The sequence below is a fragment of the Lactuca saligna genome, chromosome 7 (assembly GCF_052625555.1).
Source record: "Lactuca saligna cultivar CGN05327 chromosome 7, ASM5262555v1, whole genome shotgun sequence".
Lineage (NCBI taxonomy): Eukaryota > Viridiplantae > Streptophyta > Magnoliopsida > Asterales > Asteraceae > Lactuca > Lactuca saligna.
In genome coordinates this window covers 136,330,958-136,348,550 of record NC_136423.1, presented here as the reverse complement: position 1 = coordinate 136,348,550, position 17,593 = coordinate 136,330,958, and the positions used below count along the sequence as shown (strand labels likewise).

The 17,593-nt window shown below is 34.7% G+C and overlaps 3 protein-coding genes and 1 pseudogene across 3 annotated transcripts; 2 read left to right on the top strand and 2 right to left on the bottom strand.

The window, feature by feature from the left end:
* Positions 1-1,958: 1,958 nt before the first annotated feature.
* On the top strand, positions 1,959-3,411 carry LOC145006445 (UDP-glycosyltransferase 91C1 pseudogene; annotated as a pseudogene).
* Positions 3,412-3,440: 29 nt separating this feature from the next.
* On the bottom strand, positions 3,441-6,985 carry LOC145006444 (protein EXECUTER 1, chloroplastic-like). Its single transcript, XM_078965531.1, has 11 exons — positions 6,242-6,985; positions 6,023-6,139; positions 5,880-5,945; positions 5,686-5,792; positions 4,846-5,614; positions 4,634-4,757; positions 4,387-4,556; positions 4,234-4,308; positions 4,056-4,148; positions 3,805-3,942; positions 3,441-3,711 (listed from the first exon to the last, which is right to left on the bottom strand). The coding sequence occupies exons 1-10, from the start codon at positions 6,728-6,730 to the stop codon at positions 3,850-3,852; spliced, it is 2,103 nt and encodes a 700-aa protein (XP_078821657.1). The 5' UTR covers positions 6,731-6,985; the 3' UTR covers positions 3,441-3,711; positions 3,805-3,849.
* A 1,510-nt stretch (positions 6,986-8,495) lies between these two features.
* Positions 8,496-11,196, bottom strand: LOC145006446 (Haloacid dehalogenase-like hydrolase (HAD) superfamily protein). The gene is made up of 4 exons (XM_078965532.1): positions 11,057-11,196; positions 10,207-10,378; positions 9,756-9,872; positions 8,496-8,777 (listed from the first exon to the last, which is right to left on the bottom strand). Exons 1-4 carry the CDS (start codon positions 11,164-11,166, stop codon positions 8,649-8,651), a joined length of 528 nt encoding a protein of 175 aa, XP_078821658.1. The 5' UTR covers positions 11,167-11,196; the 3' UTR covers positions 8,496-8,648.
* A 2,004-nt stretch (positions 11,197-13,200) lies between these two features.
* LOC145005925 (transcription initiation factor IIE subunit beta-like) lies at positions 13,201-15,771 on the top strand. The gene is made up of 5 exons (XM_078965031.1): positions 13,201-13,377; positions 13,558-13,851; positions 14,283-14,414; positions 14,516-14,632; positions 15,241-15,771. The coding sequence occupies exons 2-5, from the start codon at positions 13,585-13,587 to the stop codon at positions 15,577-15,579; spliced, it is 855 nt and encodes a 284-aa protein (XP_078821157.1). The 5' UTR covers positions 13,201-13,377; positions 13,558-13,584; the 3' UTR covers positions 15,580-15,771.
* Positions 15,772-17,593: the final 1,822 nt, after the last annotated feature.

Below are 17,593 nucleotides of genomic sequence, written 5' to 3'. Positions count from 1 at the left end.
CTCAAAGTAGAGATCCAAAGACTCGGCAGTAAGCAAGACGATGGCTCTTACAAGGTAATTTTCTTTTCCCCTCAATTTTCGGAGAAAATTCCTCTAAATCCGCCTCCTACTTCTGGATTTACATAATAGTGTTTCATATTCCCAAATTGGTATGGATCTAGTCTCATACCTCTTACTATCGCCGATCTGTGATGAATTTCTGTCGCGATCTAATTCAGTATTGAACAATCCGATAAATTAGGGCTTCGATCTATATAATGAGCTGAAATTGGCCATGTTTAAAACCTTGAGAATTAACAATCTACCAATGGATATACGATCTCAAGCAGCCGAGCTCCTGATGTTTTGCAATTCGATCTTGTCATATCTGTTTCTCGATAATAAAGTTCGATTTTCATCCGATTTATTGTCATTAAATCTGTTGAATGTTGATGAAGGTGACATTCGGTGTGCTCTTCCACGATGATAGATGTGCGAACATATTTGAAGCATTGGTTGGGACATTGAGAGCAGCGAAGAGGCGTAAATTGTTGACATATGATGGTGAATTGCTTCTTCAAGGTGTTCATGATAATGTTGAAATTGTTCTCAAACCCACTCCCACTCCCACAGCAGCAGTATAATCGATCGCTTCAAATGTTTTTATCACTGTTATGTTCTTGTATCATTTATCATAATTTGTGTTTGTAACTTTGTATTGTAATCTGTGCTTCAAAACTGATCAAATTCCAATCTGTTATCATCTTGTATACTCAGAACAACTTTTGAAAATTTGTCATTACAATCAAGCTTTTTTATCTTGTACTTTGTCATGGTTTCCATACTTATATCAAGATTCCACATGCATTTTTTTTTGGAAAGAATTGCTATAAGCAAAGAAGCTGAAAATCCAAAGGTCTGATATTTTGAATTTTGTCACATATATATTGTTTGGTAAAAAATGAAATGAAAGTCAATTACATTCTTTTGTATATATCTATTCGATTTGTAATTATGTAAAAGCCAAATTCCAGTAGCCTTAATATATTTTGTCACGTATTATGTTTTTTTTTCTTAGGATGTCTGAACTGAACAAATCCCAAACTATAGAATTTAAAATTGTATATAATATTTTAAAAAATGGAGTATATATCAAAATCTAAATGGTTAAATAATAATAAAGAAAGTTAAACCCAAAAAAATCCAAACTAAAACGGTTTTTATAAATTTGGGCATTTCATAAATCGCAAACTTGTCCTTTTATTAACCTTTTGTTGGCAGGCATTTTTAAATACTAGTACAAATACTAAAATTGACTTTTTAATAATTCTTTGTTCTTCAAGAAAAAAGAAATCAAATAGTTATTAGTTAATGAATACTTATGTAAATTTAAAGAAGGATGAAAGAATAAAAACTTAATTCCGTAAGTTTTAGCATGATTCTTAAAAGGAAGGCGACTATTCTATTTTAAAAAATTTGATTCATTCATAAAAATTACATGTTTTAGTAATGTGTACGATAGCTGTAAAAAATGTTGTATCCATATAAACGAATCAATTTTTTAAAGTCGAAGTATTACGTAAATTCCAAAAATATGTCATGGCAGCAAAAAGGCATAACATCAATGTCCAAAAAAAAAATACAAGCCATATTTTTTTATTTGTCTTTTTTATCGGCATAAAACCTTTTGAGTTTTTATACAGTATTTATTTGTTGTTAGTAATTGTTGATATTGCATTTGATGTAAATCTACAGACAGTGGTGTTCTCCTAACACTTTTACAGCCAAACAAAAGAATTTACCAGAGTTGAATTCCAATTTTACTATTAGTTCCTCTACTTCGCCTACAAACAATGGTATACTCCTACATACTACATAAAAACCAAAAGATTGTGCACGCATTTCTAAAATAACTCACCCATATAAAGATCATGAACCCACCAAAACCACATAAAAAAAACACAATACAAATACATCCTATCCATTCACAATAACACACCAATTAAAAAAAACATACATGACAACCAAACAATGTCACGTGATGATGTTCCCTTGGTTAGCCTTCGGTCACATGCTCCCATTTCTCGAACTCTCCAAAAAACTTGCCTCACATGGTATCAAAATCTCATTCGTTTCCACCCCAAAAAACCTCAAAAGACTACCTTCAATTCCCACGAATCTTTCAACCAACATCAAACTAATCGAAATCATATTACCAAAAGTCAACGGTCTACCTGAAAACTGTGAGGCCACCATTGACATCCAACAAGAAGAAACACCTTATTTAAAAAAAGCCCACGACAACTTACAACAACCATTTGAAAAAATACTCGAAAACGATCCAGATCCACCGGATTTTATTTTTATAGATTTTTCTTCATTTTGGGTCCCAAAAATTGCCACCAAGTTCGGGGCGAAAACCGCCTTTTTTAGTGTGTACACTGCCGCCACTCTGGCGTACATGGGCCCACCGGAGGAGCTGAGGTGGGGGCATAAACGGAAAACTCCGGCGGCATTCACGGTGGCACCGGAGTGGTTTACTTTCCGTTCCACGGTGGCTCACCGGCCGGATTATGCTCCGACGATGCTCCGGAACTTACACGTTCCGGATGCATCCGGAAAGTCAAGCGGTCAACGAATAAGTCAAGTAATCGAAGAATCCGAGTTTGTAATAATTCGAAGCTGTAAAGAGTTCGAGGGGGAGTACATCGATCTTCTCGAAAATCTTTATAAAAAGACAGTTTTGCCCTTGGGGGTACTTCCACCAGAGAGAAAAAAAGAGGATGTAAACGAGTCAACTTGGTTGACAACTTTTAAATGGTTAGACGCGAAAAGGGCAAAATCGGTACTTTTTGTCGGATTCGGGAGCGAGTATAAAATGCCGGTTGAACAAATCCACGAGTTGGCCCACGGAATCGAGCTTTCGGGGGTTTCTTTCATTTGGGTTTTGCGGAAGCCGAAAGAGGTGGGTAGTTTGGACATTTTACCTAAAGATTTTGAAAGTAGAGTGTCTGAGAGGGGGGTGATTTGTCTTGGGTGGGTCCCACAAATGGAGATATTGGCGCACCCTTCGATCGGAGGGTGTCTTTTCCACTCGGGATGGGGGTCGATTGTTGAGAGTTTAGGGTTTGGGCACCCGTTGATTCTTATGCCTATGGTGGCTGACCAAGGGCTTAATTGTAAATTGCTTGTGGAGAAGGGAATTGGGTGTGAAGTTGAGAGAAATGAAGATGGGTCGTTTAGGAGAGAGAAGGTGGCGGAATCAGTGAAGTTGGTAATGGAATCGGGAGAAGGGGAATGGATTAGAAAAAAGGGTTTGGAAATGAAAAATGTATTTGGGGATGAGAGTCTTCATGAGGGTTATATTAGTTCGTTTGTAAGCTACCTAAATAGGTTCAAAACAACCTTATAATATATTTATTATCCTTTCAATCCAAGAATTTAAAAAAAAAAAAAAAAAGTAATAAAAATATTATAATTTTATTTTCCCCATAACTTATATATACATTAAAAGTAATTGTGGTACCATTATTCCTCCATTAAGTAATTGTGGTGCCATTAAAAGTCTACTTTATAGCTACTGTACATGAAATAAATGCAGCATTGCTACAAAATGCCATGGCTGCATTTGTCGATGGAATAGTGGCTACAGTGAATAAAGGTCAAAGCAAGTGATAATACACTTTACTCATCCATTCATATGACTCCATAGGGGATGGAAATCATCTCACACTACAAAAGGGTAAACCAAAACTTTGATCAGAATTATGATAATAGTGATTTTGAGAATATCCCCTAAAAAAAAATTAAGTTTAAAAAGCTTACCTGTAAATCTGATTCAATGTTAAAACTTCTTGTGTGAAAACTGTCTTAATTCTGCAGCCTTAACTGATTAAAGAACACCAAGAAATGATATTCAGGTGCCCAATATACAAATCCAACAACAGGACCTCCTTTAATATACTGCAAAAACATCAATAAACAAGAAGATTTCAGAATTAAATAATTAATAACTATTTCACACACAAAAAAAAAACTACATATTATAATGAAGATGGAAGAAAAAAAGGTGAGACCTTTCCATCAAGAATTACAAGTTCGCCATCAACCCATCTGGGATTTTGAAATCCCGGATCTGCAAGCCTACCTTGACCTCGATATCGAGCAATCTGAATAAAAAAAATATAAATTTAGAATTTAAGATATAAAGTATAGAATTAGGGGATTCCATAATTTGAATTTATAAAAACTTGCCACTCCAAATTCTTCAGGAATGATCCCTTTATGAGGAAGTTGATACTTCGTTCCAACTTTTGCACGAAACGCCACCTGTCACAATTAAAAAAATGGTATAATGTGAAAAGGAAAAAAAAAAACTATCAACAATTGAAAAATAAATTTATTTACCTGTCCAGCTGGCACATAAGCATCCCCTGTTAACTTAACAGCTTCTACATATTCATAAAACTCAAGATTTGAAAGCTCTTTCATGCTGCCTTCTTCTTTCCACTGACCAAATTTACGCCTTAATTGAATCACTTCTGAAGTGTAAAGCCCATGTGAACCAACGTACAATGCTAAAAAAAAAAGTAGTTGTGATTTAGTAAGAATAAATTATGAAATAAGATAATGAATAAAATATAATGGATAATACCATTTAATGGATCTTTATTTGTTGGAAGCTCAATTCGGTTAAATGTTGTGGATCCAGATAAAGGTTGACGATTTTTAGCACGGGTAAGTGTAAGATTAATCAACTGGCCAACATCTTTAAGCACCTGTAAAATGTTTTATAAAGATTATATATTTTGACAAAAAGTCAAAAATACCCCCCTTGTTTTACCCTATTTTAGTAATCTGACTGACCTTCATGGGTATCTTTCCTTTTCCAATTGATTTGGCAAGATCAAGCATAATGCTGTCTGTGCTACGATTACCATGGATTTTAACATCTTTTTTCTTTAAAGATTGTGAATTTCCAGAGGACACCTGTTGTTTTTCTTTCTCTAAAGAAAAGGAAAATGACGAACGTGTCCTTTTCTCAAGCTTAGCTGGCACACGGATCAAATCTTTACGAGGGGTATTACTGGATATCTTTTGTACTAAGCCACCAACTACAATCTTGACTGCAATTTGACTTTTTCCTTCATCAAGATTGTCTTGTTCTTCACTGATTCCGTTTTTTACTTCATCTCCTCCATCTATGTCTTCCAACTCAGACTCTTCATCATCATCATCATCTTCTTCTTCTTCCTCCATTTGTTCAACCACTTTAGATATCAAATCCCTGTCTATTTTTCCTGGTGTTGTTACATTCAGGACTTTGACTTTTAGATCTTTTGCACCAGGTATCATGTCTCTCAAGATGTTTTCAAATGCAGATTCTTCAGCCATGTCAGCATCATCATCATCTGTATCTTCAATATCTTTTACAAAAAGATCATCTTTTTCTCCCATTGTGTCTGATGGATTCATGGTACTGATGAAACCTGATGACTTTGAGGATACAACTGGAAATTTTTGGGGAACTTCATTTCGTTTCAAGTATACAGCCTGGTATCTGTATTCTCCATGCTCGTTTGTTGTTAGAAAAATTTCAAACAATGGAGCTCCATCTGCAGCAGTGGCAAGCTGCCTGAAAGTCAAAGAAATGGTCAAACCTTCATCACTTACTCTCTGAGATAACTAAATAACTTGTTACTTTACCTGGGACTATAACTTCTTGCTAAGTATCTTCCATGCTCTGCACTTATACGTATAATTCGACCATATGGATCTTTGCTATCATCAGAAAGTCCAGCCCACCATCCCACCTAAATTGGGAATTGAATAGCATGATTGTTCAATAAGCAAAAGCATGTAAATAAGTTGAATGTAATTCAAAATGTTCAGGAACTCACCAGACCTGCACTAGCATAATCTCTTACAAATGCTGCATCCATGTATCGTTCTTCCTCTATGGCTTTCTGCAAAGTTAGAAAGGTCGACAGATAAGGAATAAATGTGATAATCCTTGATTTGAAGAATAATAACGTTCTCTTACTCTCATGTAAGACATCACTCTGCCAACAGTGTCGTTAGTAGCAGCAGCTGCAATTGCGACCTTAATCCTGGCAGCATCGTCATAGTCCTCTTTGGCAATAGCACGATTTAGATGTGACTGTGATGATGATGATATACATGTCAATGTATGAAGGTTATTGTAGCAAGAGTTATCATCTTAATTTCTGATACTATGCTCTCTATTAGTTTACAGAAGTACCTTCAATGTAGAAACGATACGTTCCTGCTCATCGACATCAGTGAAATGCTTCTGCCAGCGTTCCCAATCCCATTCTGTATCGCCATCTCCATCCACCACGACCTCTCCTTCTATCTTCACAACACCAACACCAGAATCAGCCTTCTTCAATTCATCGTCTTTCATCTGATACTTCCGATATCCAGTCATGTAATCCTCAAACCACTTAATCGCATTCCTGACATTCTCTTGAAAAACCGAGTCCCATCGACGATTATCTTTATCATTATCGTTGTTGTCACCGATATCTCTGTTACTAACGCAACGACAGATGGATAAAGGATCGGAAACCCTAGATAGAGAGTGAGAAAATAGATTCGTTGAATAAGAGGCACGGTGGTTCAATCGGCTGGTTGTGGTAAACTTAGGGGTTGTGTAGGTGAATTTGTGAGGGCTTGTAACGGAGCTACCGGCGGAGGAACGGAACGTCGGCGGTGATATTGACGCCATTAATGAGAGCTAGAGACGATGGTATCGTCGAATTTGGTTACACGATAGGGGCAGCACAGTGATGATACAAAGATGGGGTTAGGTTTTTCCAGAATCGAAATTGCTGATATCCGATTTGATGTACGATTTTTGATGCACGATGTACAAATATTACTGCATGATTGTTCTTAGTCTATGAGCATCCAAGAGCGGATAGAGATGCTGTGGGTTTACGACCGGTTTTTCTTTCAGATGTCGTCATTGCCGATAACCGGTCTATCGATAACATGTTTTTTGTGATTTTGAATTAAAAAGTGAGTGTAGGAATTTTGACAAAATATCTATCTATGTCTATCTAGAAAGTGTTAGATTATAGGTATAATTGGTGTAATTAATTGTTAGATGGAAATTGGAAGCTAGTATCTATCGGTAGATGATAAATAGTAGTTGAAAGTTGTAATTTTTATTTATACATAGTGTTTGATATAAATAATTGTTAGCTTTTATACGTGTAAAATTATTTAAAAATTAAATATTAAAAACTTCGAAAAATTAAAAGTTTCCCAAAACCATCTAATTCACTCATGATGTCAAACATAGTTTTTTTTAAAAAAAATATAAACTAAAAGCTCATTCAGTCAATCAGTCAGTAAGTCAAACAATGTTTATTTTTTTATGTTTTTTTAAAAGGTAAAAGATAAAAACCCAAAAAAGCTCCCAAAACATCTATATCAAACAAATTGTTAAAGTAAAAACTTTAGCTATTGAAAGTTGGTTGTCAAATATGGCTATAAATTGTTTCAATCTTCAAAATATAGTTCTAGCCACCTGGTTCCCTCAATTTTACTCTTGAATATTTTAAAATATACATATGAATGATGTCATTTATCATTACTTACTTCCTAATCCCACTCCTATACACACAAACCAAAACAAAATATAGTCAAACAAGGCTAATTGCATTTTAGAGACCACATGTTCCCTTACGGTCTTTTTTTTTTTTTTTTTTTTTTCATTTTACCTAAATCATTTAGTGCTGAATGATACCAAATTTTTAATGATTTAAAGGAAGTAAGATTTCTTAACCGTTCAAAGGCCATTAGAGCTTTTGATTTGTTCAGAGGTCAAACTAAATCAATCACACTAAATGCTAACTTGTTCAAACGTTACGTTTTAATATTTCCATTAAAAGGTTATCAAACAACCCTTTTACCCATATAACATTTGAAAAAACCAATAACTATATGTTATTTTTGCAATAATTATAAGGGATATAGGTCTCACGTTTTATTTGATTAAAATAATATTTTTTTAATAATCACATGTTAACATTATCACCAAAGTATCTAATTATTTATTCACCGGTTATTTTATTTGTTTATATTTTTTAGAAACATATAATCAAAAACATAAAATAAATGTGTTGTCATATAAAAGCAAAAGGTGTTTGGCAATAAGCTTTTGAGAGCTTTAAGAACGTGAAGCTAAAAAACTCAATTTAATATAAAAAGCTTCATCTAAAAGCTCGAAGTTAAAATACCTAATTCAAAAGATACTTCAAATAAGGTTAAAAGAAAAGCTCAACGTCTATTATAACAAATTACTAGGTTGCCTTAAATACCTACTTTCCATCTTTTAGTTACCAGCTATTTTAGCCAAGCATAATCGATGCATGCCTTCAGACCAAGTTGCAAATATCCAACCAACCAAAAATATTTTTTTTCACTTTAACGACTTCCTCATTTATCTTTCAAATTATAATTCTTTTATAAAAATCATCGTGCAATGGGTCAAATAATAGTTACTACTACAATTGAATATGTAAAACAACATTTTCTAATACATAAATCAAATCCAAATCAAATTCAAAAATCTGTATCACCATAAACAATATGGATACAATATCCAAATGATGTATTTTTTTTTAAAGTGTTTTTATTCACTTTTTCTTATCCCTCTTTGATGAACTTGGAGTTGGACCTTGAGAAAATTCATTAAGCCCTTGCCTAAAGGCTCCAAGAGTCACCCCATTATTCACCAAAATACTTGTCACCCCCATTTTTGAAACCTGCATGATGGATTATAAATATATATAAAATGTAAGTTTTGTTTGTAAGAAAAAGGCAATGTAGCTAAAAGTGCAATTATTAATGCACAATGTACAAGTATGTCAATGCATAAAATGCAACTTTAATCACTCAATTTTGTATAATCCGTCACTTGCAACCCCTCTATTTTGTAAAATAATATTTTTCATTCCTTTACTTTTAAAAATATCACTTTCACCCCTACACCTTCAACTTTGTAAAATGTCAACTCTTCTTAATGCACAATGTACAAGTTGTCAATGTGTAAAGTGCAACTTTAATCCCTCAACTTTGTTAATCCGTCACTTGCAACCTCTCTATTTTATAAAATGATATCTTTCATCCCTTTACTTTTAAAATATCACTTTCACCCCCTCCACCTTCAACTTTGTAAGATGTCACTATTACCCCTTCTTTTTCTACACTTTCGTGCTTATCCGTAGTATATATACAATATGATTATTACTCCTCTACATTGAAAAATACATTTTCCACCCCTCTATTTTCTTTAAATGTTACTTTGACCCCCTGAAGTTTGAACTTTGTAAAATGTCACTGGTAATACACAACAAAAACACATAAAAACCGGCTGCAAAGCGGGGGCTCATTTATTAGTTCTATATAAATATCAACGTACTTTCATTTATTTGTTTATTGTAACATCCTAATTTTATTTATTTCTTATTAAGGCATTGTACTTTAAAAGATCTACCCAATTATAACATTGTAATTTTATCAGTCTTCTTATTAGGACATTATACTTTGAAAATATCTATCTAATTAAACCAATGCAAATAAGATTTTTCAAAGTACAATGCTTTAAAAAGAAAAAATGAAAGTAGATTGCTATAATAAAATAATCAATGAAAGTACCTTGCTATTTCTTGTATTGAATCTTATCAACATTTGAAGAATTGTGTGAATTTCAATATAAGGGGAGTAAATGGAAGAATTTTTACCGCTTCAATATTACGATTTTCATCATCAAAGAAAAGCATCTTATCAAATGGGATTTGAGTCTTTTGTTGGATTTTCTTGAAATGTTCTGTTTTGTGACTCCAACTGGAAAAGATCTCCTGAAACATCAAAAGGAATTGCTATAATTCAAAGGAATTGTAATAGGGTTACATAAGAGACCTAATCTAAACCCTAAAGGGCTTGGGCCTAAACCCTAATCACTAACAGAAATGACATAATTGCCCTTGATTAACATTTTGTTCATGAAACTTTTCTAAATACTCATAAAAGTAGTTAAGTCTACGATCATCCTTAACTCTTAACAGGCTGCGTATGAAGTACTGATAACCAGAATTCATAATCATTGGTTTAAATATGATCACCCAATAAAAGTCTTATCTTTTGCTATTATTTATTCAAATGCATTTTAAAAGGATCAAAGTATTCACAAACCTGCGCTACAAACATCGACTTTATGCCCAATTTGTCAATAAAAGTCTCTGCTATGTCTCTTGTTGGTGATCTGGAGGCAATAGCCATGCTAACTCCCTTGTCCTTTAGCGCATTTAAGATATCTTTACAATGGGGATACATATATGGCATCTCGCGTTTGGATCGACATTCACTAACATTCAAAAAAAAATATCAACTGTTTATATAATCTATATATAACATGAGTTACTGAAGAATTTGACAGAAATGATCACAAATATGTATAATCAGTAAACTAGTTGGCCTTAGGCATTAGTAATCATGAATCTTTCTTGTGTAATGAATGAATTCACACCATGGAGCAAAATCCAAGGTTTTATGAATGTCTATGAACAAATCATTCAAGTAAATGTACCTAAAACCTTATCATTCATGAAATGAACAGCCCAATTACATCCAACTGAATCACAGTTCGAAGAAATCCCTTCCATTGATATGAAATGAAAAAACCGATGTTAGGTTTACATGAAAACGTCTCTAGAAACAGGTAGGCAAAAATAAATTCCTACTACTTTCTAAATTATGTTCAATCTATAGGACATTTCTCCAATAAAATGACAAAAGCTAACAATTCGTTGACCTAAAGTGAGGATATTAAATCGGAGCATGAACAATTAACTGAGCTTTAGATAAACTATATGCAATTAAACACACTCACAAAAATAAAAACTCCTGTTTACTTGGATTATAGGTAAGTTGCATAGAATTAGATTTACTCATCAAACAGAAGGCAATACTCGAAAATTTACAGTCAAACAATGAAATAGAAAGTTGGCGTATTACGAAAGCAAGATTATAGATATTCATATACCAGTAGAAAGGCCAGAGAGTGTAATCGAGATCGAATACGACTAAACGAGGCAAGACTTGACATAATCCCAGGATCTCCATTGCTTCGTTCTTCAGCTTCTCGTCTTCCATGGTCGTCGCTCCTGTTTGCAATTGCAGATGACGACCGATAACGAGTAACGACCCCGAGTCATATCTATATATCACCTCTCATTTTACAAGAAACCCCCTCAATATTCATGAGAGTTATCTTTTCGGACCTAAAGTTGTTCAAATACCAAAGTTGGTCCCGATTAAGATTAACACCTTTTACAAAATACCTAGTAATATCATTGTAAATGTGATGTATTTATCGTCACCTTCTTCTTTGTTGTTGGTAATTTTAATGTTATAGCATATTTTAATGTAACTATTACTATTGTCGAGACAGATCAGTTTCAGTTTACCATCCGAAACTGGAGGTACATGCAGGTCGTCTCAGAGGGTGGGCGATAGTCCGAGGCTAGGGATGTGAACGGGAGCGGAAATAGTCGCCTCCCCGCCCCCGCCCTTAAAATCAGTTGTTGCCCCCACCCCTAGTCCCACCCCCGGATCCCTCGTTTACATAGCCCCGATCTCGCCCCACGTTACCTCCATCACCCTCGGTCCCGCCCCAATCCCCCCGGTTTATAGGTTTAAAATTCGATTATTTTTGCTAAAAAACAGCTTTTGTTGTAGGCTAAAAAACTATTTTTAATAACTTTAAAAGCTCAAAACCTATTTTTTTAGAAACTAAAAAATTAAAAATTTAACATTACGAATCCAACATTACAAAATGACAATTCTAACAACTTACAAATATAAAATACGACAAATCCAACATTACAAATATAGAGTACTTACATGTCCAAAAATATATCATTAATTCGCTACATCTTCAACATCCATTAATTGGAAAACGGAAAAATGAAACCTACACTAAACCTAAAATAAGAAAATTTATTTTGTATATGTATTTTATATTAAATACATATTTTTTTTTACATAAATGTACAACCGGGCCCCCCCACGGGAGTACAGGACGGAAATACCAACTCCCGACCTCGGTCCCGAAAATAAACGGGGTTTAATTCTACTCCCACCCCCGCTCCCAGTTTTTTTAAAAATTTAGTCCCGTACGGTATTGGAGTCCCATGGGGACTTTTGACATCCGGGACCCATCTTTTAAAAGGACCCAATTTTTTTTATGGAAATTATTATATTTAGAAGACAATACAGATATTTCTTTCAATTATTGAATTATTACAAAAAACTTGATGACATTTGTGCATTTTAAGGTCCAAAAATTTTCTTTTGTGCCCATGGCCCAAAATATGTTTGGAACGATCCTGGTACAAGATGCACATTTAGAGTGTTAAATGTGAACTCATACATACAATGATCTTGGAACAAAAAAATTATTTTGGACCAGTAATGCTAGTCCAAATCCTTTTGGACCAAAGTGACATTTTTTTAGCTAAATATAGAGACCATTTTTGCCAGTTTAGTCAAACAAATTATTTACATTCTGTTTTCTTACATTTCTGATTGAATTGACTCGTATAATTCATCATATCGAAAACCGAAGTTGGAAGTGAGAGACATAAGTAAGAGAATGAGTGTGGCTTTCGTGTTTACCATCATCATTTCAGATGTCGGCAACAACTTGTTCGCCCGCATCGTTTGCATCCTATTAATGCAACCCTCTCTTCCCTCTTCATTGCTATCTTCTTCTTTATATACATGTGTTATGTAATGGGGAGTTGGACCAGTGTACCTATTAATAGAAATGAGCATCACGGAAAAAGTATATTAAGGTGAAAATGATTGTCGTAGAGGATGGGCTTCGTCGGAGATTGTGGTTGAAAGGAAGGACCAACAACTTAGATGATAAAGGAGTTCCATGCTTAACATTGCCCTTTGGTGTTGTCTTTGAATATTTAGTGATATTCTAAAATTAAATGAAGGGTATAATTGTTAATTTCTTTAGAAGTCTGTGAATAATTAAAAAAAAAAAAAAAAAAAAAAAAAAGCTGTGAAATACTATCAAAATGTTGTAATGTAATTTTGAAATAACCGTTTTTAATTTGTAAAAATAAAACGAAACAGTATATAAGCCTATAAGGGCTTACTTTTCCATTATTGTCAATTTCAGACAAAAACATATAAAATAGAGAGGAAAGGAGCGCAGCAACTGCAGATCGATCGGAGAGGAAAGGGAATCGGAAAGGCAGTCGTCGTGGCTTATCGTCGGAGCAGCAAGTCGTCGTGATAATCTGATCGACGTACTCACACGACAATCAAGGGATAGAAGCGCGATTGTAGGTGGGGAGGGTTTCATTTATTGACCTAATTTATCATCCGATTATGTTCAAACGAAAACATCATGGTTTTCTTTTTTCAAAATTCAACTATATTGAGTTCCGATTTCGTGTTCCTTTTTCAATTTCACGAAGGTTTCGTTTCAATTTGGTCGACTGAATCGCGTTCTTGATGTATCTGTAGTTTGGTAAAGAAGTAACTAGTGCCCAAATGGGGTCACTGAAAGAAAGTCTGGACAGGTTCAAGAAGCAACAAGAGAAATGTCAATCAACCCTAAAGAGCATTGCTGCAGGTTCTAAAACAACCACCAAGACAACAACACCTGCTCCTAGAGTTGTGCCTGCAAACACCTCGACTAAATTACCTTCTCCTCCAATTAAATTCTCTAATGACACAGAGAGGTTGCAGCATATTAATAATATAAGGAAGGGCCCTGTTGGAGCTCAGATCAAACGTGTGATTGATCTGCTGTTTGAGGTACAAACCTTACCTGTTCTTGTATTACTTAAGTTTGTTGTTATAGTTATCTTTCATGTATTTATCATGTATGGCAGTATACCATTATAGATCATTAGATTGGTTTAAGAACCATGTTGATGGAAATATTTTCTTGAGATTTGAGAAATATGTAGGCTACTTATGGTGTCCCAAACCAAAGAGAAAAATAGCTTTTGACTACATAGAAGAAAAGATGTTAAAGCTGTATAATACTTATATAATTCAAAGTATTTTTTCTTGGCGAATTCATAGTTAGGATTGCTTCCTGCTGCCTCATTTGCTTCTTACTGTTTTACTTAAGCCATTCAAGTGATTTCTATTGACCAGAAATTCATAGTATTTGTGTGATATTTACAATCTAAGTCAGATTCCGTAGCTTTAAATTAATTTCATTGTGTATATATATACAGTCAAGGCAATCATTCACAGCAGAGCAAATAAATGAAGCATGTTATGTTGATGTGAAAGGCAACAGAGCTGTGTTTGAGAGTTTAACAAAAAATCCAAAAGTTAGTTATGAAGGAAAACGCTTCTCTTACAAGGTAATAATCCTAATCTTTTTATGACATTATTTTTGTAATTCCAAAAAGTACTTTGATGCAATTTACTGAAATAAAGTTTTTAATTTTTTTTTTATCTACAGTCGAAGCATAATGTGAGAGACCAAAAAGAACTACTCCGTTTAATTCGGACATTTGCAGAAGGAATTGCTGTTGCTGATCTTAAGGATGCTTATCCAACTGTCATGGATGATTTACAGGTATTTCCTTTCCAACCTCCAAAATTACCTTTTTGGTCCCTGGGTATACCTGATTTTTGCAATTTTTGTCCTTATTTGAGGTTTTGATAACATTTTTGGTCCCTGTTCTAAGTATTATGACTATTTTTGGGACCAAAATTGCAAACTCAGGGACAGAAAACAGTCATTTTTCTTTGAACAAAAACAAAAAAATATAACAAGAATTTTAAATAAGGACCAAATTGCAAGAGATAACTTTTTGGGACTAAAACTGCAATAATAGCTATATTTAGGGACCAAGTATAAAATAAAGATAAAATTACATGTTTGGTCCCTGCATGTAGTTTATTTTTCCAATTTTGGTCCCAAAAACTGTTCTCTTGCAATTTTGTCTTTATTTGATGTTTTTGCAACATTTTTGATCCCTTTTCCATGTAAAAAGTTCATTTTTGGGACCAAATTTGTAAAAACCAGCCATACCTAGGGACCAAAAATAGAAACTTTACTTGGAACAAGGACAAAAACATTACAAGAACCTCATCTAAGGACCAAAATTGTAAAAAATGTAACTTTATAATAAAATAAAATATTTATAATTCCTAATGAACTCCGTGATGATTGACTTTTAGGCCTTGAAAGCTGCAAGACAGATATGGCTTCTATCAAACTTTGACTCACAAGAAGACATAGCCTACCCTAATGATCCACGTGTCCCAATCAAAGTTGATGATGAATTGAAACAGTTATTCAGGTCAATTGAACTGCCACGTGACATGCTGGACATTGAGCGGGACCTACAGAAGAACGGAATGAAGCCTGCAACCAACACTGCGAAAAGAAGAGTCATGGCACAAAATGGTAATATTTATAACAAACCAAAACAAAAGAAGAAGAAGACTGAGATTAGTAAACGTACAAAGCTCACAAACGCTCATCTTCCTGAGCTCTTTCGCAACCTTAATGGCTAGTTGGATTTGCTATTGTATATGTTAATGTTTCGATAAATGAGAATACGAGAATCGTTTATGGATTATGAATGTTTTTCAATATGTATCACGATTTGATGTTCAAGTGGATGATTTTATGTGGATGTATATGTATTAGTTTTTTATGCTTGAATGTATGCTGAGGATCCATAAGTGAGGTCTCAGGTTTAAGTCTTGGCGTTGTTGTTATCATCTATTTTTTTAATTCCATTATAGATTGGTTTATATGATTGTTTAGGGTTAGTTGATTGAATTTGCAACTGAAGGTTATGTAGTGTAGAGTTTGTTACAGACTTGTGTTTGTAAAATGTTTTAGGATTACGGGTATGGTTGGCAGGAAATGAAATGAAATTCATGAGCGGAACACTAACAAAGGATGTTCAAAGGAACCTCATATAAAGATAAAAATTCCAACTACCCCAGCCAAAATCCGGTGTTTCTAATTTAAGAACACAAACTAGAAATACTTTCCCTTTTGATATGCTGATTCCGGTTTATTGTCCCCGCATTGATGATCTATTTACTACCCTATAATTTCAAAATCAAAATGTTCAACAACACTATCTCGTGGTTATGTGAAATGTTACCCCCAACATGATCAATAATTTCATAACTTTTCCCGATCAATTTTACAAACCTAATCGCATCTTACGCCACAAACCCAAACCTAACCCTATCTTGCACCACACAGCTATTCCCTTATTGGTCGTGGCACGTGCCATGTCATTAAGTAATGATGCAACCTTATGTTGGCCGCGACACGAAGCCATCACAACCCGAAATCCTAGGTGTTAGGCCTTGATCCCTATTTAAGGAATGTGATGCTTAGGCTTTTCTTTAATCTCAAACTCCATTCCCTCAAATGCAAACCCTAGCCTTGTGTGTGTATTGGTGAGCCATTATGTGAGCTTTTGGATTTCTTATTGAAGAATGATGCTCTTGGTGCTTGGATGAGCTTTGTCCGGCTAAATTTTCCACATTCTAGACCCTCTATAAGCATTATAAGGCTATGTTTGGTGTACTAGCTGAAAAGCTAGCTGTTAGCTGAAAAGTTGGCTGATAGCTGAAAAGCTAGTTGTTAAATAAAAAGCTAGCTGATAGCTGAAAAGTTAACTGATAAAAAATGACGTTTGGTAAAACTATGTAACATCCCGATTTCCAGGAATGAAGTTCTAGGAATTTTATGCAGTTTAGAAAGCCTACTCGACGAGTTGGGAGGCCCCAACTTGTCGTGTAGAAACTAAGATGGCCGCGTGAATTATAAGACCTACTCGACGAGGTTGAAGGTCCCAACTCGACGAGTTGAAGGCTAAAGATGAAACCCTAATTTTTAGGGTTTTGTACCCTATTTAAAGGCCTTAACTCTCATGGTTGGTCTCCCTCATCGTCCCCTCAGTCCAGAGAAAACCCTAACCGTGCCACTTTCCCTATTTTGAGTGTGTGTGTGTGTGTGTGTGTGAGCTTAAAGAGTATTCTTTGGTGCTTTCTTAAAGGAGCTTGAAGTTGGTGGTGCAAAGTTGAAGGGAGAAGCTTTAGATCCTGGATTTTTAGTGTTGTTGTAGCCACTTGGAGGTATAAAGTCGATACCTTGACAATCATTTTGCTAGATCTCTTCATTTGAAAGTTTATGGCCCTTATTAGCTTATTTTGGGGTCAATATTGGATTTGAGCATGTCATGAAGCTAAGACTTCGAATCTGGACATTTCATGGCCTCCAGACTTAAAGTTGCCAACTTTATCAGGTCTTGGTCCTCCTTCATGTCCTAAGTCCCTTGATAAGCCTTATTTGAGTGTTTTAGCCCTCTTGATGCCATGCATGAACGTAAAGCTAGCAGCTTTACGTGGTATTTTAGTCCTAAGGGACCAGATCTATAGTTTGGGGCTTTGGTTTATGCTTAGAAGTGTCTTAATTCATTAAGGCTAGGAAAACTCGACGAGTTGCTCTGCCAACTCGACGAGTTGGATCTAGTTTTTTCGTCTTCTAGAGACTAAGCGA